This window comes from Capra hircus, chromosome 22 (genome assembly GCF_001704415.2).
Source record: "Capra hircus breed San Clemente chromosome 22, ASM170441v1, whole genome shotgun sequence".
Lineage (NCBI taxonomy): Eukaryota > Metazoa > Chordata > Mammalia > Artiodactyla > Bovidae > Capra > Capra hircus.
The window spans coordinates 58,144,599-58,167,079 of record NC_030829.1 but is presented as its reverse complement, the minus strand read 5'-3'; the positions used below and the strand labels follow the sequence as shown (position 1 = coordinate 58,167,079).

Here is a 22,481-nt window from a genome sequence, read left to right as displayed (position 1 = left end):
TGGTTGGATCTCCTTGCAGACCAAGGGACTCTTAAGAGTCTTCTCCAGCACCACAGTTCAAAAGCATCCATTCTCCAGTGCTCAGCCTTCTTTACAGTCCAACTCTCACATCTGAACATGACTACTGGAAAAACCATGGCTTTGACTAGACGGACCTTTGCCGGCAAAGGACTGTTGGCTGTATGACTGACGTCCTTCTAAAAAGGGGAAATTTGGACACAGACATGCGTTGAGGGCAGACAGTGTGGAGAGGATCATATACAAGCTGAGGGGAGAGGCCTGAGCAGACAGTCTGCCACGGCCACAGAAGGAACCTGCCTGCTGATGCCCTGATTTGGGATTTCCAGCCTCCAGAACTGAGAGGTGATAAATCTCTGTAATTTAAGCCACCGAGCCTGTGGTGCTCATACCAAGGCTGATAAGAGTCCTGTCTCATATGGAGAGAAGTACATCAGAGGAGATGTGTGCAGTGCTTGGAAAAGGGCCTCACTCCATCATTGATGAGGCCCAGGGAGGCTGAGCAGCTTGCCCTGGGTCACACAGCTCCTGGGCGCCTGATCTGGTGACGCTGCTGAGCTCCAGTCTGAGGTCCCCTCCCGAGGGTGCTTTGCTGGGTTCCTGTCACCCTGGGCCTTCTTTGCCCATAGCTGGGGCTCAACCATGCCAATCGATCGTCCTTTCAGTGGTCAAGGGAAAGAAGCAAACCACCAGAGAAGGGGCCAGGCTGGCGGAGAAAGGCTCTTACTCAAGGAAGTAATTATGCATCGAGTGGAAAAGTGCCCTGGTGTGTTTAGTGATTCAGCATCGCCGAGTCCCTGGCGGGTATGCAGCCCCGGCTGCCCTCCACCGGCAAGCGATGCATCAGCACGTCCACCAGTGGCCGCCTCTCTGCCACCATCCAGGTGTGCCGGCGGGTAGGGGCCAGAAGCAGGTGGCCTGAAGGCCACTCCAGGCAGAAGACCTTCCCCTGGGGAGGGGCCTGGCCTTCCAGAATGCAGCGGCCTGGCACCTAATCAAGCACTAAGTCACAGGCCCTAAGAGCTAAGCCTCAGTTTCCTTGTCTGTAAAATGGGTATCTCTCTGATGAGGAAGCTCCAGGACCTGAGGCCTTTCAAGAACCTGTTACCCGGTGGCCCCTCCCCAGCCACGCCTAGTGGGAGGTCAGAGAGGGTCAGGGCGAGGCTGCAGAGCACACAGTCCTTCCGGGGCACCCAGGGTGGGGGCAGGGGGGTGCATTTGGCAACAGCTCTGGGGCGACCCCTCCAAGTAGCCCTGACCGGCTTTGCCAAGGGGGAGCCAGGGTGGGTGTGTGGGGTGGGTGAGTGGATGCTGTGGACACTGAATTTTAGGGGAAAATTTACTAGAATGAAAAGCGCCTGCGATCACTACAACTCTGCTCCCACCACCACCCCCCCCATCTCGGCCCTGGGGAGGGGACCGTAAGGGAGATCAGAGACGGGGAGAGATTGCCCTCAGGGTGCACAGCCAGAAAGCAGCCAGGCCACGCTGCCCAGGCCGGGGGGTGGGGGGGGGGCGGGGGCCCTGAGCACCCAGAGCAGGCCTGGCACAGCTTGAGTGACCAGACTTAGCAAATAAGCACGTAGGACCCCAGTTAAACCTGAATTTCAGACAAACGATGAATTAGTATAAGTGTGTCCCATGTACTGCTGGGTACATGCTTGTACCAAATGTTTTGCTTATCTGAAATTGAGAGTTACCTGGGCACCTCATATCTTATTTGGGACAGGGAGGGGTGGAGATGGTGGGGTTTTGACCTGGGGTCTCTCAGGCGAGAAGGCCTGCGTTTCAGTCCTGACTACCACTCACTGGTCCCACAACCCTGTTGGGTTACTCACAGCTCAGCCTGGGTTTCCTCCTTGGCCTTGACATTACGGCCCGCATAAGGCTGGTGTGAGGATTGCCTGCGATGACCTTCTAAAGCCTTCAGCTGGGGGCTGGGCGCAGGAAGAACTCAATACCTGCTCCCTGTGTGTGGCATTCACTGAGTCTGGGCGCGCAGAGGAACTGTGATCAATCATTAGCCACGTGGCTAAGGCAGCAGGTCTCAAACATTGGGGGTCTCAGGGCCCCTTAGCATTTGGAAAATCATTGCAGGCCCAGAGCTATTGTGTATGTGTGTATCGACATACGCAGAGATGGAAATTAAAGCTGAGAAAAAACAGAGGTCTTTACGCCTTCGTTTCTACACGACAACGAACCCGCTGTGCTTACAGAAATGATGCACTTTTTTTAATGAAAAATAGCTCTGTCTTAAAACCAGCAAAGCAGCCCAAAGAGCGCCCTTGGGTTTCACTTTGCAGGTGTCTTCAATGCGAGGTTGACACAAGGCCAGCTGGGTTCTCACACCTGCCACGGCTTTGAACCTCTCGTGAGATCACGCCTCATGCAGCCTCTGCAAAACTCCGTGGAACGCCTGCCTGCGAGAAGGTCAGAGTGAAAAATGCAAATCTCTTACTGTCATCAAGAAAGTGGTTTTGACCGTTTATTCTCCGATCCCCTGAGAGGTTCCAGGACCTCGCTTTGAGAATCACTGTCTGGGACTCCTTTCGGGAAGCCGCCCCCCACCCCGCCGACCCCTGAGCCTCACCCAGCAGCGATGGCGGTGGGGCTGCCCCAGGCCTGGGAGTCGAGGTGGTGGCCCGGGGGCTGCGCGCTCCGCGGCGGGCCCTCCCAGCTGCTGTTGGCGCTGAAGGCAACGGGGTGTCCCGCCGCTGTCTGCGTGCATCCCCCCATCTCTCCAGGTAAGAGCGGGGAGCTGTGGTTGGAGGCCTGCGTCCTGGGCTGAGAGCCGGGGCTTGGTATGGGTGAGGCGGGATGGGGAGCAGGGCTCGGGCCTCGGAGGTGGTCTCTCCTTGCACCCATACAGACACACACGCACACACTCGCTAGGGGCCTGCACAGAGTGAGTTCCTGGGACCGCAGGTGAACGGCCTCCCAGGTGATGCTGGTTGCCTGGTCCGTGTCTGGCCTCTGGGTGGGTGTGCGTCTCGTGGGTGGCCCCGGGGCCGGGGGCCTCCTGTGGGGTCTGGCTGGGGCCGTGTGTGCCCTAGCCGTTTGGGTGTCTGCTCTGTCCCTTGGTGTTAGCCCTCCGATGTGTGCAGTCCCCGTGGGTGTCTGGCTCATCCCGCGTGTGGCCGCGGGTCTGTGCATGCCTGCCCACAAGCACGTGTGTGACACGTCCTTTGCATCAGAGGCAGCTTGCTGTCCTGGGGGCTGAGCCAGGGTGACTGCAGGCTCTCCCCTTGTCTCCAGCACATCCTTCTGGGGCCAGGAGCATCATCGTGGCGACCAGTGGCCACCTTGTCAATGGAGCAGATGGGCCTGTGACCACGTCCGGGGGCTCCAGCTGTCCCTGCCACCCCTCTGAGCAGCCCCCAGGAGAGGCCACCTCTGTCCCCCAGGCCTGAGCCCCAGAAGCCCACCTGGGCCTGCTATCCCCCAGCCTCGGCCCGGGTAGGGGCCTGGCACGTCTGGGAGTGGACGCGCGTCTTCACCCATCCTTTGTTATTCCTGTTTTTATTTTTATTAAAAATGTGTTTTTCCTGAGACAGTTGGTAGACAATATTACGTGAGTTTCACGTGTACAACATAATGGCTCACGGTTTTTACAGGTCACACCCCGCTTACAGTTATTATAAAACACTGGCGGTACTCCCCGCTCTGCGCATGGTGTCTCTGTGGCTCATTTATTTCATACACAGCCCCTGCCTTGCCCTTCCCCACTTCCCTCTCCCACGAGTAGCCAGTCGCTTGTTGTCTGTATGTGCAGTCTGTTCCCTTTTTGTTATGCTCACTAGCTGTATTTTTTAGATTCCACGTATAAGTGATATCGTACACTAGTTGTCTCTGTCTGACTCATTTCACTTAGGGTAATGCTCTGCAAGTCCATCCATCTGGCTCCAAGTGGCAAATTTTCATTCCTCTTCATGGCTGAGTAGTATTCCTCTGTGTGCGTGCGTGCGTGTGTGCGTGCGTGCACATATATGTACCGGCTTCTTTTCTTTTTAGCGTGTCTTCTTTATCCCTTCATCTATTCATGGACACTGAGGTTGCTCCATATCTTGGCAATTGTAAATAGTGTTGCTATGAACACTGGGGTGCATCTATCTTTTTTCAATCACTGTCTTCACTTTTTTTGGATGTGCACCCAGAAGAGGAACTGCTAGGGCGTATGGTTCTCTTTTTCCTTTTTTGAGAAACCACCGGATTATTTTGCACTGTCTGCAGCAATTCGCGTTCCCGCCAAGAGTGCACGCGGGCCCCGTTTTCCTGCGCCCTCACCGACATTTGCTGCGGGCAGTCTTTCTGACGACAGCCGTTCTGACAGATATGAGGCGCGAGCTCGTTGCGGCTTTACTTTGCATTTCTCTGGTGATTAGTGGTCTTTCGTGTGCCTGATGGCTGGCTGTATATTTCCTTTGGAAGAACGTCTATTCAGGTCTTCTGCCTATCTTTTTTTTTTTTTTTTAATGAGATCAGTTTTTTTGGTCTGTTTCCAGTATAAGCTGTTTATATACTTTGGATACTAACGCCTTATCAGTCATATTTGCGAATATTTTCTCCCATTCAGCAGATTGCATTTTCATGTTGCTGATGGTTTTCTTTGCCATGCAAAGGTTTTTACATTTAATTTGGTCCCATTTGTTTGTTTGTTTTTTTGCTTTAGGAGACAGATCCAAAAAAAATGTTGCTGCCATTTATATCAAACAGTGTTCTGCCTATGTGTTCTTCTAGGAGTTTTACGGGGTTTGGACTTACATTTAAGTCTTGTAATCCATTTTGAGTTTCTTTTTGTATATGGTGTGAAAAAATGCCATTTCATTCTTTTACATGTAGCTGTCCAGTTTTCCCAGCACCACGCACTGGAGAGACTTGTCTTTCCTCTGTTGTGTGTTCTTGCCTCCTTGTTGTAGGACAATTGGCCACTAGTGTGTGGGTTTATTTCTGGGCTGTGTATTCTGTTGTGTTGATCTGTGCCAGGACCAGACAGCGTGGATTACTGTAGCTTTGTAGTATCGTCTGAAGTCAAGAAGCATGATTCCTCCTGTTCTTTCTCAGATTGTTTTGGCTACTTGGTGTCTTCTGCGTTTCTATACAAATATTAAAATTATTTGTCCTAATTCTGTGAACCATGCCCTTGGTGTTTTGACAGGGATTGCCCTGAATCTGTAGATTGCCTTGAGTAGCGTGGTCACTTTAACAGTCTGTGAATATTTTAAATACTTGACTTTTATTGGAGTCGAGTCGGTTTACAAAGTTGTGCTGTTAGTTTTGACCGCGCAGCGCAGTGGCTCTGTTACACATGCTCCTCTCTTTGGGCTTCCCTGGTGGCTGAGCAGTAAAGAAAACCTGCCTGCAACTCAGGAGACTTGCCGGGGAGGCAGGCCTGATCCCTGGTGGGAAAGATCCCCTGGAGAAGACAATGGCAACCCACTCCAGCAGTCTTGGCCTGGAGAGCCCCATAGAGCCTGGTGGCCTACAGTCCATGGCATCACAGAGTCGGACTCAGCTGAGCAACTAAGCAACACCTCCAAATACACGTGTTCGTTATTTTTAAGTCTTTTCACATCTCGGTTGTCACAGAGCATTGAGGCGCGTTCCTGGCTGGCTTTCTCTCTTATATGTAGGGGTGTGTGTGTGTATATCCCAAGCTCCTGACTTATTCCCTCCACCGCATTTCCCCTTTGGTAACCATAAGTGTGTCTCCTCTCTCTTTAAGTCTGTTTCTGTTTTATAAACAAGTTCAGCGGTGTCTCTCTTTAAAAAATCGTGTTCCACATATGAGTGATAGCGTGTGGCACTAACAATATCAGCCCTTCCAGCCCAACGTGTGCCCTCTTTCGTCTGTGTGTCTCCAGGTTTTTCATCAGACTCTCACAGTCTCCTGAGTACAGGCCTCTTGCCTCCGTGGGTAGGTCTTGCCCGGGGCTGTAACCTTTTGGATGCAGTGGTAAATGGGATTGTTTCCTTACATTCTTCCTGTAGCTTGTTGTTGGTGTCTAGAAATGCCGCCGACTCCCGTGTGTTAACTTTGTATCCTGCAGCTTTGCTGAATTCACTGATTAGCTCTAGTAGTTTTCCGGTGGCGTCTTCAGGATTTTTCTATGCATAGGATCATGTCGTCTGCAAACAGTGAACATTTTACTTCTTTTCCAACTTGAATTTCTGTTCTTTTTCTTCTCTGAATGCCACGGCTAGGACCTCCAGAACTATGCTGAGTAAACGTGGTGGGAGTGGATGGGCAAGCCCGTCTTGTCCTGCTCTTAGAGGAGGCGCCTTCGGGTTTTCAACACCGAGAACGCTGTTTGCTGTGGGTCTGTCATATATAGTCTTTATCATGTTGAGGGCGGTGGTGATGGACAGGGAGGCCTGGCGTGCTGCAGTTCATGGGGTTGCAAAGAGTCGGACACGACTGAGCGACTGAACTGAGCTGATGTTCCCTCTATACCCGCTTTCTGAAGGGTTTCTTTTTTAATCATAAATGGATGTTGAGCTTTGTCACACCCTTTTCTGCATCTATTAAGATGACCGCGTGACTGATTCTTCAGTCCGTCGGTGTGCTGTGTCACGCTGACTGGTCTGTGGATCCTGAAAAAGCCTGGCGTCCCTGGGATAAGTCCTGCTTGACCATGGTGTCTGACCCTTTATTGTCCGATCCTGTCTGCCACTCTTTTGTTGAGGATTTTTGCGTCTGTGTTCATCAGTGACATTGGCCTGTAATTTTATTTTTGCGAGATCTTTGTCTGGTTTGGGTGTCAGGGTGAGGCTGGCCTCCGAGAATAAGTTTGGAAGTGTTCCTTCCTCTTGAGATTTTTTAAAAAAATAGTTTGAGGAGGATAGGTGTTCACTCTTCTCCAAGGGTTTGGTAGAATTCACCTCTGCAGCCATCTAGTCCTGGACTTTTGTCTTTTGGGGAGTTTTAAAATTACTGATTCAATTTCATTACTGGTAATTTGTATGTTTATATTTTCTGTTTCTTCCTGACTCAGTCTTGGGAGATGGTACATTTTTAGGAATTTGTCCATTTCTCCTAGGTGGTCCATTTTATCAGCATTCTTTCTTAGTTAACAAATATTAACCCTCAGCTCCGTGCTGGGCCCTGGAGACCAGTGTAAAGACAAAGTCCTGCCCTCAGGAAGTTTAACAGCAAGTTAACTAGACCCCCTGCTTCCTCGGTCCTTACGATGCACTAGGCCCTGTGTTTTGCAATTTACATGCATTAGTTCATTCAATCACTGTGATGATTCTGTCACCGCTCCCATTTTATAAATAGAGACAGGCAGGCACAGAGAGGTTATGTCGCTTGCCCTAAGTGAGTGAAGTCGCTCAGTTGTGTCCAACTTTTTGCGACCCCATGGACTACCAGGCTCCTCTGCCCATGGGATTTTCCAGGCAATAGTACTGGAGTGGATTGCCATTTCCTTCTCCAGGGGATTTTCCCAGCCCAGGGACTGAACCCAGGTCTCCTGCATTGTAGACAGATGCTTTACTGTCTGAGCCACCAGGGAAGTCCCTAAACCACACAGCAATAAACGGCAGAGGCAGGCTTGAACACAGGGTATCTGCTCCAGAGTGTGTGCTTTTAACCACCACTGTACTGCACAGCCTCTAGGAAATGAGAAGCAACGTTTCAGATAGGGTACATGCCATAAAGAGACAAAAATGGAGGATGAGGGGTGCTGGAAGCCAGGGTGCTTGGCGCTGTGTCCTTGAAGTGTTGGCATTTGAACTGAGTCTTATGAACCCGAAAGAGCCAGCCACGCAGAAGTCAGAGAGACAAGCATGTGCAAAGGCCCAGAGGCAGAGCAGAACCTGGCCTGCTGGAGATGGATTCACCTGGCTGTAGCTGGGAGGCTGGCTTGACGGAGCCTGGGTGGAGGCAGAGAGGCCTGGGAGGAGGCTGTGGCTTCCTCAGGGGAGAGACGATGGCAGGCCAGTGAAGAGGGTGGGCAGACAGAGGGGCTCCCAGGTAAGCAGGGCCGGAGCTTGGTGTTGTGTCGGAGGCGCCTGCTAAGGTGGCTGGAGGAAGTTCACAGCACTCTGTGCCTGGTGTCAGCACCCCGACCTGAATCCACTCTGTCTTCCTTGAGCCTCCGTGGAGCCGGTGGAGGCTCGGGACCCCATGTGTGGCTGACGTGGGACAGCCTCGACCAGATCCCTCGTTCCTTCTCCTGGTGAGGGTGGGGGGGGGTCCTTGAAGCTGTCAATTCTTATTCCCCTGAGACTGTCCTCCTCTGAACCTGGGGATGAGCGACCTCCTAGGGGCTCAGGGAACATGTCGCGATCTCTTCTGAAGCTGGAGGGCTCGGCTGCAACCCAGGTGGATAAAAGGACTCCCCTGACCCGGGTCTTGCTGAGGGAGTCCCTTGAGTGGGAGGGGGCAGGGAGTCTGCGAGGATTGGGGTCCCTGGGCCTTCTGCTGGGCACAGCCCATCCCCGTGAGGCCTCGGGAAGGCCCAGTTCCTGCCCCGGGGAACCTTGAGCTGGTTTTAAACTTAATTGCAGAAGACGCATGAGTGTGTGCACACAGACGTGTGCTCACGTACGTACATCTGGACAACACATGGGAACTTGATCCTCCCAACCCGCGTGCAGATGACCCTGCCACCTCTGGGGTGCCCTGTGTCGGGAAAGGGCTCCCCCAGGAGGCGTGAGTCCTGGCCTTGACGGTCCCTCTGCTGTGCGGTCTGGGGTAGAAGCCCGCACCTCTCTGGACCTCAGTCTCTCTGTCTTGAAAACGGGAGATTTGGTGCACATCCTAGGCCGGGTGCTGCTTGCCAAGTGCCATACTCAGCTGCAGTCAGGCTTTGCGCCTTCCGCGTGGTGCTTGTCAACATGCAGAAAAAGGAGGAGGCTTTACCCTGAAAACCTGCATACTCAGCCCTTCTAGAAAAACCACACGGTCTGGCCACAGGGTGGCCCACGTCCCCACGGGGCCGCAGTGGGCCCGTGCTGAGCCGCTCACCTCCTGCAGTTTCATTACAGGTGGACCTTCAACACCAAAGTCCTGGACTTCCTAATTCTTGATCTGGCCTCTTAGGATTTGCACCTATTTAAAGTCTGTTTTGTTGAAGAGCCACTTTAGAAATAAACCAAAGAGGGGAAAAATACCTTTGCCCAACACGGAGCCAAATGCTGATTATCGTATGCCGTGTTGGAGGAACCTCATCCTTGTGGGGCGAATGGCAGTAACAGTAGCAGTGGGGTTTTTAAATTTTCACTGGAGTATAGGGGCTTTACAATGCCGTGTTGGTCTCTGCCATACAGCAAAGTGAATCAGCTGTAGGTATACATGTATCCCGTCTTGGATTTCCTTCCCATCTAGACCCCCACGGGGTACTGAGTCGAGTCCTCTGTGCCACGCAGCGCGCTCTCCTTAGGACCTGTTTTGTGTGCAGGCGTGCGAATGTGCTAACCCTAAGCTCCGCCCACCGCACCTCCCCGTCCTCCCTTGCTGTCCATGTCTGCTCTCTAACTCCGTGTCTATTTCTGCTTTGCATGTATGTTCATCTGTTCCACTGTTGTAGATGTCATGTATATATACGTGTGTGTGCTAACATACGGTGTTTGTTTTTCTTTCTCACTCACTTCGCTTTGTATGACAGTGTCTAGGTGCCCCATCTTGTTTATCCATTCATCTGCTGATGGACATTTACGCTCCTTCCACGTCCCGGCTATCGTAAAGAGTGCTGCATGAGCATTGGGCCACGTGTGTCTTTTTGAATGACGGGTTTCTCAGGGTATAACCATCCAGTAGTGGGGTTGCCGAGTCAATGGTAGCTTTATTTTTAATTTTTTCTGGAACCTCCACACTGTTCCCCATAGTGGCTGTCTCCATTGACACTTCCACCAGCAGGGAAAGAGGGTTCCCTTTTTCTCCAGTGAATCCTCTCCAGCATTTGTTGTTCGTAGATTTTTGGGCGATGGCCATTCTGGCTGGAGTGAGGTGGCACCTCATTGTGGTTTTGATTTGCGCGTCTCTAATAATGAGCAGTGTTGAGCATCTTTTCCTGTATTTGTTGCCCGCCTCTGTGTTTTCTTTAGAGAAATGTCTGTTTAGGTCTTCGGCCCAGTTTTTGATTCTGTTGTTTGTCTGTTTGATGCTGAGCTGCAGGAGCTGTCCGTACAGTTTGGAGGTCGATTCCTGTCTGTCGCTCCGATTGCCAGTTTTTCCTCCTTTTCAGAGGAGCATGTGCCGTTCTCGTCATGGCTTTCTTTGCTGTGAAAAAGCTTTTAAGTCCCATTTGTTTATTTTTTGTTTTTATCTTCATTACTCTAAGAGGTGGGTCAGGAAGATTTTGCTGTGATTTATGTCCAAAAGTGTTCTGTCTGTGTTTTCCTCTAAGAGTTTTACAGTGTCCAGTCTTGCATTCAGGTCTTCAGTGCACTTTCGTGTATGGTGTTAGGAGGTGTTCTTATTTCAGCCTTTTACAGGTAGCTGTCCAATCTTCCCAGCACCACTTACTGAAGAGACTGTCTTTGGTCCAGTGTATATTCTAGCCTCCTTTGTCAGGTTAGGTGATTAGAGTTATGTGAGTTTATCTCTGGGGTTTCTGTCCTGTTGGATTGACCTGTGTGTGAGTTTCTGTGTCACTACCAGACAGTGTTGATGACAGCAGCTTTGTAGTCTTGTCTGAAGTCAGGGAGCCTGACTCCTCCAGCTCTGGTTTTCTTTCTCAAGATCGCTTTGACTATCTGGCATCTTTTGTGTTTCCATACAAAGCGTAAATTTTAAAAATCTAATCCTGTGAAAAATGCCATTAGCAGTTTGAGAGGGATTACCCTGAATCTGTAGATTGCTTTTGGTAGTATGGTCATTTTCGCAATATTGAGTCTTCCAATCCAGCAACATGGTATATCTTCCCATCTGTTTGCGTCTTCATCAGTAGCTTATAGTTTTCCGAGTACAGATCTTTTGCCTCCTTAGGCAGGTTCATTCCTAGGTTTTTGTTTTTGTTTTTTTTTTCAATGGTAAATGGAACTGTTTCCTTAATTCCTCTTTCTGATCTTTCATCGTTAGTGTATAGGAAAGCAGGGGATTTCTGTGCATTAATTCTGTATCCAGCAACTGTACCAGATTCATTGATTAGCACCGGTAGTTTTCTGGTAGCATCTTTAGGATTTTCTACGTAAAGTATCATGTCATCTGCAAACAGTGACAGTTTTCCTTTCCAATTTGGATTTCCTTTATTGCTTTTTCTTCTCTGATTGCCATGGCTGGCCTTCCAAAGTGATAGTGAATAATAGCGGTGAGAGTGAGCATTCTTGTCTTGTTCCTGATCTTAGAGGAAATGCTTTCAGTTTCTCACCGTTGAGAGTGATGTTTGCCGTGGGCTTATTGTATTTGGTCTTTATTATGTTGAGGTACAGGAGACAGGGATCAAGACCATCCACAAGAAAAAGAAATGCAAAAAAGCAAAACGGCTGTCTGAGGAGGCCTTACAAATAGCTGTGGAAAGAAGAGAAGTGAAAGCAAAGGAGAAAAGGAAAGATATACCCATTTGAATGCAGAGTTCCAAAGAATAACAAGAGATAAGAAAGCCTTCCTCAGTGATCAGTGCAAAGAAATACAGGAAAAATCAATAGAAAGATCTCTTCAAGAAAATTAGAGCTACCAAGGGAATATTTCATGCAAAGATGGGTTCAATAAAGGACAGAAATGGTATGGACCTAATAGAAGCGGAAGATTTTAAGAAGAGAAGATACACAGAAGAGCTGTACAAAAAAGATCTTCATGACCGAGATAATCATGATAGTGTGATCACTCAGCTAGAACCAGACATCCTGGAATGTGAAGTCAACTGGGCCTTAGGAAGCATGACTAAGAACAAAGCTAGTGGAGGTGATGGAATTCCAGTTGAGCTGTTTCAAATCCTAGAAGATGATGCTGTGAACGTGCTGCACTCAATATGCCAGCAAATTTGGAAAACTCAGCAGTGGCCACAGGACTGGAAAAGGTCAGTATTCATTCCAATCCCAAAGAAAGGCAATGCCAGAGAATGCTCAAACTACCGCACAATTGCACTCATCTCACACGCTAGTAGAGTAACGCTCAAAATTCTCCAAGCCAGGCTTCAGCAATATGTGAACCATGAAATTCCAGATGTTCAAGCTGGTTTTAGAAAAGGCAGAGGAACCAGAGATCAAATTGCCAACATCGCTGAATCATGGAAAATGGAAGAGATTTCCAGAAAAATATCTATTTCTGCTTTATTGACTGTGCCAAAGCCTTTGATTGTGTGGATCACAATAAACTGTGGAAAATTCTGAAAGAGATGGGAATCCCAGACCATCTGACCTGCCTTTTGAGAAATCTGTATGCAGGTCAGGAAGCAACAGTTAGAACTGGACATGGAACAACAGACGGGTTCCAAATAGGAAAAAGAGTATGTCAAGGCTGTATATTGTCACCCTGCTTATTTAACTTATATGCAGAGTACATCATGAGAAACGCTGGGCTGGAAGAAGCACAAGCTGGAATCAAGATTGCCGGGAGAAATATCAATAACCTCAGATAGGCAGATGACACCAACCTTACGGCAGAAAGTGAAAAGAACTAAAGAGCCTCTTGATGAATGTGAAAGAGGAGAGTGAAAAAGTTGGCTGAAAGCTCAACATTCAGAAAACTAAGACCATGGCATCTGGTCCCATCACTTCATGGCAAATAGACGGGGAAACAGTGGCTGACTTTATTTTTTGGGGCTCCAAAATCACTGCAGATGGTGATTGCAGCCATGAAATTAAAAGACGCTTACTCCTTGGAAGGAAAGTTATGACCAACCTAGACAGCATATTCAAAAGCAGAGACATTACTTCATAAACAAAGGTCTGTCTAGTCAAGGCTATGGTTTTTCCAGTAGTCATGTATGGATGTGAGAGTTGGACTGTGAAGAAAGCTGAGCACCAAAGAACTGATGCTTTTGAACTGTGGTGTTGGAGAAGACTCTTGAGAGTCCCTTGGACTGCAAGGAGATCCAACCAGTCCATCCTAAAGGAGATCAGTCCTAGGTATTCATTGGAGGGACTGATGTTGAAGCTGAAACTCCAGTACTTTGGCCACCTGATGCGAAGAGCTGACTCATTTGAAAAGACCCTGATGCTGGGAAAGATTGAGGGCAGGAGGAGAAGGGGATGACAGAGGATGAGATGGTTGGACGGTATCACCGACTCGATGGAGATGAGTTTGGGTAGGCTCTGGGAGTTGGTAATGGACAGGGAGGCCTGGCGTGCTGCAGTTCATGGGGTTGCAAAGAGTCGGACACGACTGAGCAACTGAACTGAACTGAACTGAGTGTTGCTACTGCGGGTTCCCTCTGATTTCTGTTTGCGTGGAGTATCTTTTTTAGCCCCTCACTTTCACTCTCGTGTGCCCCCAGGTCTGAAGTGGGCGTCTTGTATGGGTCTTATTTTTGTATCCATTCAGCCAGTCCATGTGTTTTGGTTGGAGCATTTAATCCATTTCCATTTAAGGTAATTATTGATCTGTATGTTCCTCTTACTTTTTCTTAACTGTTTCGGGTTTGCCTTTGTAGGTCTTTTTCTTTTTGCTTCTCTTGTGGTTCCCACTTGAAGAAGTTCCTTTAGCATTTGTTGTAAAGCCAGTTTGTGGTGCTCTTTTTCAGCTTTTGCTTGTCGGTAAAGCTTTTGATTTCTCCACCAGATCTGAATGATATCCTTGCTGGGTAGAGTAATCTTGGTTTGTCGGTTTCTCCCTTTCGTCGATTTAAATATATCTGGCCACTCCCTTCTGGCCTGCAGAGGTTCTGCTGAAGAAATCAGCTGATAAACTTGGGGGGATTCCATTGTATACTATTTGTCGCTTTTCCCTTGCTACTTTTAATATTTTTTGCTTTGAATTTAGTTTTCTCAGTTTGATTAATATGTGACTTGGCGAGTTTCTCCCTGGGCTTGTCCTGTATGGGACTCACTGTGCCTCCGAGACCTGTGTGACTGCAGTGGGCCTGTGCTGAGTGACTCAATTCCCTCAGTGTTGTTATACCTGGGCCCCGACATCTGAGCATTCAACACCACAGTCCTGGATTTTCAAAGTTTTGATTCAGGTTCTTATGATTTTGACCTTTTTAGAGTCAGTTTTATTGAAAAGCCACTTTAGAAATAAACTCAAGAGGGAAAAAATACCTTTGCCCAACACAGAGCCAAATATTTATTGCTCTACACTGTATTTGAAGAGTCTCACCCTTATGGGGAGAATAGCAGTAACAGCAATAATTAATAATACTAATATTTAGCATTGACCCATTGCTCTGCTGCTGAAATGGCCATTGCAGTTGTTACTGGGAGGGAGGACCTTCACAACAGCCCTGTGAAGTAGGGATTGTTCCCCACTTTTCAGGTGAAGAAGCTGGGGCTCAGAGCACAGCTGAGCTGGGCATCTTGGAGAGAAGGCAGGCCCCAGGCTTGGGAATTAATATTATTCTAAGGTGCCACCACTGTGGTGTTGGAGAAGTCTCTTGAGTGTCCCTTGCACTGCAAGGAGATCCAACCAGTCCATCCTAAAGGAGATCAGTCCTGGGTGTTCATTGGAAGGGCTGATGCTGAAGCTGAAACTCCAATACTTTTGCCACCTGATGTGAAGAGCTGACTCATTTGAAAAGACCCTGATGCTGGGAAGGACTGAAGGCGGGAAGAGAAGGGGACGACAGAGAATGAGATTGTCGGATGGCATCACCAACTCAATGGCCATGAGTTTGAATAAACTCCAGGAGTTGGTGATGGACAGGGAGGCCTGGCGTGCTGCAGTCCATGGGGTCTCAAAGAGTCGGACATGACTGAGTGGGTGAACTAAACTGAACTGAAGTGCCACATGAAAGCTGGCATTGTTCTCAAAGGCCTGGCTGCCCTCACGCCGGGCCCATTCCTTACCTGGAGAGATGGAAGTCACGGGGTGACTTCTGATATCATGTCGTGTGATTAACATTAAGTGGTCTGGGGAGTGTGGTCAGAGCCTCCTTCTCAGGTGCTGTGAGACCAGGAGCAGAAGAACCACAGGACTGGGGAGCCTCTACTCATGGTAGATGCTGTAGGTTTTCCAAGGTAGAGATAAAACTGTGGTCTGGGGTGGGGTGCAAGAAACTTCCATATGTTTCCTCTCCCCAATCCCATCTATCCACCCACCTATCCACCCATTCATCTATCTGTCCACCTACCCTCCCACCCATCAGCTCATTCATCCACCCACACTCATTCACCCAACCATCTACCTATCCATCCATCCACACATCCATCTACCAACTCAGCCTCTTACCCCTCCATCCATTATCCAACCATCTATCTATCCACTTACCCACCCATCCATTATTCAACCATCCACCCACCCACCCACCCATCCCATTAACATCCGTCTGTCCATCCAGTTGGGCTTCCCAGGCAGCTCAGTGGTGAAGAACCCACCTGCCAAGCAGGAGGCATGGGTTCCATCCCTGGGTCCAGAAGGTCCCTTGGAGAAGGAAATGGCAACCCACTCCAGGATTCTTGGCTGGAAAATTCCATGCACAGAGGAGCCTGGCAGGCTTCAGTCCATGGAGTCACAAGTTGGACATGACTTGGTGACTAGCAGCAGCAGAAGCTATTTACTTATCCACCCCCCATCTACTGACCCCTTTCTCTGCCCATCCATTAGCCATCTATCTATTCGCCCGTTCACTCACTCACCCATCCGTCTGCCTATCCACCCATCCATCCACCCATTCACTGACCCACCCACCCATTATCCATCCCCCAATCCACACATCCACCCATCCACTTATCCATCGGCCCACCAACCCATTCACTCACCCACCCGTTATCTATCCATCTGTTCATCCACTGATCCATCCGTCTAGCTACTAATCCATCCATCCATCTACCCACCCACTTACCTGTCCATCCATTATCCATCCACTTACCCATCTCCCATCCACCCACTCACCCCTCCATCCACCTACCATTCTAGTGACCCTCCCACTTACCCACCTGTCCATTATCCATCCATCTGTCCATCCACCTATCCACTCTCATCCATCCATCCATCTACCCATCCACTCACCCACCAACTTACCCACCTATCCATTATTTATCCATCTACCCATATACCCATCTACTCACTCATCCATCCATTCATCTTTCTACCCACCCACCAACCCACTCACTTATCCAACCACCTAGCTACTAATCCATTCATTCATCTACCCACCCACTTACCTAATCATCCTTTATCCATCCACTCATCCATCCACCATCCATCCATTCACTCATCCATCCACCCATCTGTCTTCCCATGCACCCCCTACCCACTTACCCACCCACCCATTATCCATCCACCTACTCATCTACCCACTCATCCACCCATCTAGCCATCCACTGACTCACCCACCTACCCACCCATCCATCAGCTTACTCATCCACCCATCCAGCTATCCATCCACCCACCCACCTACCCACCATCCTTTACCCATCCACCTACTTACCCATCCCCACCCTTCAGCTCACTCTTTGTCTACCCATTCACTCACTCATCCATCTAGCCATCCACCAACCCACCCACTTACCCATCTGTCCACTATCCAACCATCTAACTATCCATTTATCCATCCACTCACTCATCCCTCCACCCACCCATCCATTAACATCCGTCTGTCCATCCAGTTGGGCTTCCCAGGTGGCTCAGTAGTAAAGAATCCACCTGCCAAGCAGGAGATGCAGCTTCGGTCCCTGGGTCGGGAAGGGTCCCTGGAGAAGGAAATGGCAGCCCCCTCCAGGATTCTTGCCTGGAAAGTTCCATGCACAGAGGAGCCTTGACAGGCTTCAGTCCATGGAGTCAGAGTCAGACGTGACTCAGTGACTAAAAAGCAGCAGCATCCATCCATCCACTTATACGCCTGGTCATCAGCTCACTCACCCATCCGCCCACCTCCCCCACCCATCTCTACCATCCACCCACCCACCCATTATCCATCTATCTGTCCATCCACTTATACACGTGGTCATCAGCTCACTCACCCATCCACCCACCCACCTCTTACCCACCCACTATCCATCTATCTGTCCATCCACTTACCCATCTTCCATCCACTCACTCACTCATCCATCCATATATCCATCTACCCACCCAGTGACCCACCCACGTACCTACCTATCCATTATCCATCCACTCACTCATCCATTTCCCACCCAGCCACCCACCTACCCACTTATCTATTATTTATCCATCTATCCATTCACCCCTCTACTCACTCATCCATCCATTCATCCATTTACCCATCCACCAACCCACTCACTTACCCACTCATTATCCATCCATCCATCCACTTATCCATCCTACTAGCCAAGAATACATCCATCTATCCACCCACTGACTTACCTATCCATCCATTATCTATCCACTTACCCATCTTCCATCCACTCACTCATCCCTCCATCCACCTATCCATTCATCCACCTATCCATCCGCCCATCCCTCTCCCCATCGAGTGGCCCACCCATGTGCCCACCTATCCATTATCTGTGCATCCACCTACCCATCCACCCACTCATCCACGTACCCATCCACCTACCAACCCGCCTTTTATCCATCTGTCCATCTACCCATCTCCTCACTCACCCATCCATCCATCTACCTCCCCACTTACCTATCCATCCATTATCCATCCATCTTTCTATCCACTCACTCATTCATCCATTCACCTAGTGACCACTCACCCCCCTACCCATTACTCACCCATCTATGCATCCACCTATCCACTCACTCATCCAACCCCACCCACTTACTCACCCATCCATCACCACCCACTTATTCATCTACCCACTCACCCATCCATCTAACCATCCACTGACCCACCCACCTACCCACTCATCTGTTATCCATTTATTCTTCCACTTACCCACCCATCTACCTATTCACCCATCCACCTCTGCATTCACCGACCCATCCACCTACCACTGACCTCCCACCTACCCCTCCACCCATTATCCATCCAGCTATCCATCCATTCATCCATCCATCTAGCTATCCATCTACCCATCCACTTACCCACTCATCCATTACCCATCCATATTTCTATCCACCCATCCACTTACTCATTCAGCCACTCACCTAGCCACCTAGTGACCCACTCACCCCCCTACCCATTACTCACCCATCTATGCATCCACCTATCCACTCATCCACCACCCACCCACTTACCCACCTATCCATTCAGTTCAGTTCAGTTCAGTCGCTCAGTTGTGTCCAACTCTTTGTGACCCCATGAATTGCAGCACGTCAGGCCTCCCTGTCCATCACCCATCCGTTACCACCCACTTATTCATCCACCCACTCACCCATCCGTCTAACCATTCACTGACCCACTCATCCATTACCATCCACTCATTCATCCATTCATTCACCTATCCACCTAGTGACCCACTCACCCCCCTACTCATTACTCACCCATCTATACATCCACCTATCCCCTCACTCATCCACCACTTACCCACCCATCCACCCATCCATTACCATCCACTTATTCATCCACCCATCTAACCATTGACTGACCCACCCATCCATCACCCGTCCATCCTTCTATCCACCCATCCACTCACTCATCCGTCCACCCACTCATCGCTTTCCGTGCCTACACATCCAGACACCCATGCAAAGAAGACAAAAAAGGTCCAAGGGAAGAAGCCAAGCCACTGTCCAGTCATTTTATTTGTCCACGCTGTGACCCAGGCCCAGCGCCAACACTGGGGGGTCTGACACCGCCTATAGACACCGAGGGGCTCCCAGTGTGTGGGGCCAGGGGACTCAGAAGTATCTGAGTTTCATCAGTGTCTGTGGGCACAGAGTTCAGAGGTGCCATCTCTTCTTGGTGGCGCAACACAATCGCCAAAGATCCCAGCAACCTGCATCACACCACAAGCTCTCACCCGCAAGCAGATACCCCCGGGGACCAGAAGGTCAACAGGCACACAGCACCCTGAATCTCCCAGGCACGTGGAGAGAGAGACACAGAAAGCCATGTACATGCGGGAGCACACAAGACGTATACGTCGGCACCCGGAAGGTGCTCGGGGGGCGGTCACACGACAGTGCTGAGCATCCCTAGTGTGTGTGTGTGTCTCTCTCACACACACACACACAGGGAAATGCAAACAGACACGCATTAGAACACCCACAGCCTCCTGGAGGAGAGACTTCCAGGTTGAGAGGCACTGGATGTCGGCGGACCCAGGGCAGAGGCCTCATCCACACCTTTCTGCACCCTGGGACTATGCCACCCAGGAAGCGCTGCTGCTCGGGGGAGCCCCTTGCCCGGCTCTGCTGCCCCGTAACTGAGGACGCCCAGCAGTGGCAGGGCATCCTGAGGAGGAGCGGGCTCCCTTGGCTGACTTCTGCCAGGCAGTTATCACATGTCCCTGTGACAGTCACATGGGGCCCAGGACACAAGCCTGTGCTCCACACGGCTCCACTCGAGGCCACCACTCGGGGGCCCTGCTCAACAGGCCAGGGCCAGGGACCTGCCTCCTTCTCGGGGAAACTGATGATAGCACAGCCCAGGCGTCTGGGGCCGCTCCTGCCCACTTGGCCAACAGGGCTGGAGAACCCAGCCATGCAAGTCAGGGTCTCCGTGGGGTCAGGCCCGGCCCCTCCTTACCCCAAAGGGAGTACCGGGATTAAGAAGCAGCACAGGCCGTGGAATGATACAGGCAGACTCAATATAAATAAAATATTCATATAAAAATAGTCTCTTAGAAAATATTCTCTTATCCAGTGGCTCACTTTCTAGAAGGTGGGAACTGCTGGGGGGGTTAGCATTACCTTTCCCCTGTCTCTCTCTGTTCCAAACTGGACTTTTCTAATGGGGAGGTTTGAGCTGGGGAGGACTACAGGCTGGGAACCGTGTTCTAGAAAACGTCTCCCAATTCCAGACCAGCTTAAATCTCTGGAGAATTAGCAGCAAACAGCAAAAAAAAAAAAATATGTGTATGTGTGTGTGTCTATATACGTAGAAAGGATGTCTGCCCTTGCACTTGAGCATCTGGTGCGGCAAGGGGTCCTCGCGAAATCAGCTAGGAGAAAGGTCTGCCTGAAGAATCACCACGCACAGTTCTCCGCTCCCTGTCCTGGTGGCAGAACATCCCACAGGGAGAGCCAGCGGTCCACGTTGATTGCAGAAAACGGATCCCGACGAGGTGGAAGGGTTCTTGTTTAATTAAATAAATTAATATTATCTTTTTAATATCAGAATAAATTGTTAAATATTGCTATTACTGTTGAGGCCCCCGGGGTCCAGTGTTTCAGGCTCTGCTCCGGCCGAGGGCGGCGTCTGGGTGCGGCGTGGATGACGACTCGGGGTCCGGGAGGGGTCCCCCCCCCCACCGGCAGGGCCCCCACCTCCACCAGCCCAGCAGACAAGACAGCTCAGCAGCGGCTACGGAGGTTGGGGCGGGGCCCGCGGCGGGGAAGCAGCCGGCCCTCCGCCGCCCCCGCCGCCCTGCGCGTAGCTGGGGGCCGCCGCCCCGCCCCGCCCCGCGCGGGGCCCGGGCCGCCGCCCGCGCTCACTTGCACGTGTAGACCTCGGTGCGCTCGCTGCAAGTGTTGCACTTGACGTAGCAGCACCAGTGGAACCTGCAGCTGCACTGCCACGCGCGGGCGTACTGGTGGGTGTTGTAGCCGCGGCCGCAGCACATGAGGTCGCAGCCGCTGGCCTGGGGCGCCGTCTTGTTGCAGGCGCGGCCCTGCGTGCCCACGCTGCCCGTCGCCGGGTCCTCCTCGCAGTAGTTGGGCGACTTCTCGATGTACACCAGGTCGGTGTCCATGGGCTTGCGGTAGGACAGCGGCTTCTTGATCTTGAGGAAGGTGGGCCGCTTGTTGCGGCTGGCGCGCACCGGCTCCACGTGGACTGCCTCGTTGTACTTGTCCTTGAGCACGTAGCCCAGCTCGCGGAACTGCGGCAGCGTGGTCCAGCAGGTCTTGGTGGTGCAGGAGCCCGACACGCCGTGGCACTTGCACTCCAGCTTCATGTTCTCCTCCAGGATCTGCGGGGGCGGCGGGAGAGCACAGCTTGTCACGGCAGGGCCAGGCGGGGCCCCCCCGGGGCCACCCCCCACCCGCCCCGCTGCCCCTGCCTGGCTGGGTCTGGCCTGTGCTTTTCTTTCTGGGGGGCTGCCCTGCTGGCTCAGCTGGTAAAGAATCCGCCCACAATGCGGGAGACCTGGGGTTGGGAAGATCCCCTGGAGACGGGCAAGGCTCCCCACTCCAGTATTCTGGCCTGGAGAATTCCATGGACTGTATAGTCCATGGGGTCGCAAGGAGGCGGACACGACTGAGCCACTTTCACTCGCTGTCCTTCTGGGGCCGGAACCTCAGACCTGGATGCAAAGCCTCCCCAGGACTCGCCTGCCCTCCCTGCACCCGACCCCGAGGGGGCCTCACGCCGCTGCTTAGATCCATGCAGGCCCATCTTGACCACACGTGGGTTCTCTCAGGGCTGCGCTGGCTTAAAATCACTTCGGAACCAACGTGTGAAAGCCAGGAGGAGACTTTCAAAGACAGGCTGCCTGGTGTTCTGCCAGGCCAACAGAACAGGTACCCGGCAACTCCAAAGTGATGCTCGAAATTATTTCATAACCAGAGCAGCTGGGCGCTGACCTGCTGGCGTGGGAGCTGGCCACAGAGGCCAGCACGGCGGTCCAGCGGCGTCTGGCTCACCTCGGCCAGCTCGGCCACCCGGGCGGTGATACTTGGAACTCTGCCAGCCTCCGCCTCCCTCCCAGGCCAGCAGCCCTCAGCTTGCCCCAGTCCTTACGGCTCCCTGGAGCTGTAAGGACCAGTTTAAGTCCCAGATCTAGCATGAACCTGCTGAGTGCCCTCAGGCAGCTTGCCTGTTTCCTCATGTGCAGAACCAGGGTGATGGCTGTACTTCATTATAACCCTCCAGTGAGATGCCGGTCAGAAAGGAGAGAGGGTGGACTTCTGAGACACACAGGAAGCTCAGCTGTCTAAGACACAGTGTGGCGCGGAAGAAGCCGGGTGCAGAGGATCTACCAGGTGAAGGCAGCGACAGGAAGCTCCAGGACGGGCCAAGCTAACGGCTGGGCTCTGCGCCATCTTTATCTACAGAAATAGGCTGAGACGGCCCGTGGCCTGCATGCTGCTGGCCCCTGCTGCAGACATGACTGACTCTCTGCGACCCCACGGACTGCAGCACACCAGGCCTCCCTGTCCTTCCCCATCTCCCGGAGCTTGTTCAAACTCACGTCCATCGAGTCGGTGATGCCATCCCCCCATCTCATCCTCCGTCGCCTCCTTCCCCTCCTGCCCTCAGTCTCTCCCAGCATCAGGGCCTCTTCCAATGAGGCAGCCCAACAATTGAAGAAGACAACGTTTACCAAGCCCCCCACAGGACAGGATATTTATGTTGCTATCTAGGTTGGTTCCCCCCCCCCCCCAGTTTTTATCTCCTTCCCTCCCTCCTTTC

General features: G+C 51.4%; 1 protein-coding gene across 1 annotated transcript in view; it reads right to left on the bottom strand.

The window, feature by feature from the left end:
• The window catches only part of WNT7A (Wnt family member 7A), a 64,000-nt gene continuing 62,076 nt past the window's right edge, over window positions 20,558–22,481 (bottom strand). Inside the window, exon 4 of the mRNA XM_018066672.1 lies at window positions 20,558–21,039. Coding sequence (XP_017922161.1) covers window positions 20,560–21,039 — 480 coding nt within the window. The 3' untranslated portion in view covers window positions 20,558–20,559. The remainder of the gene's footprint in view (window positions 21,040–22,481) is intronic.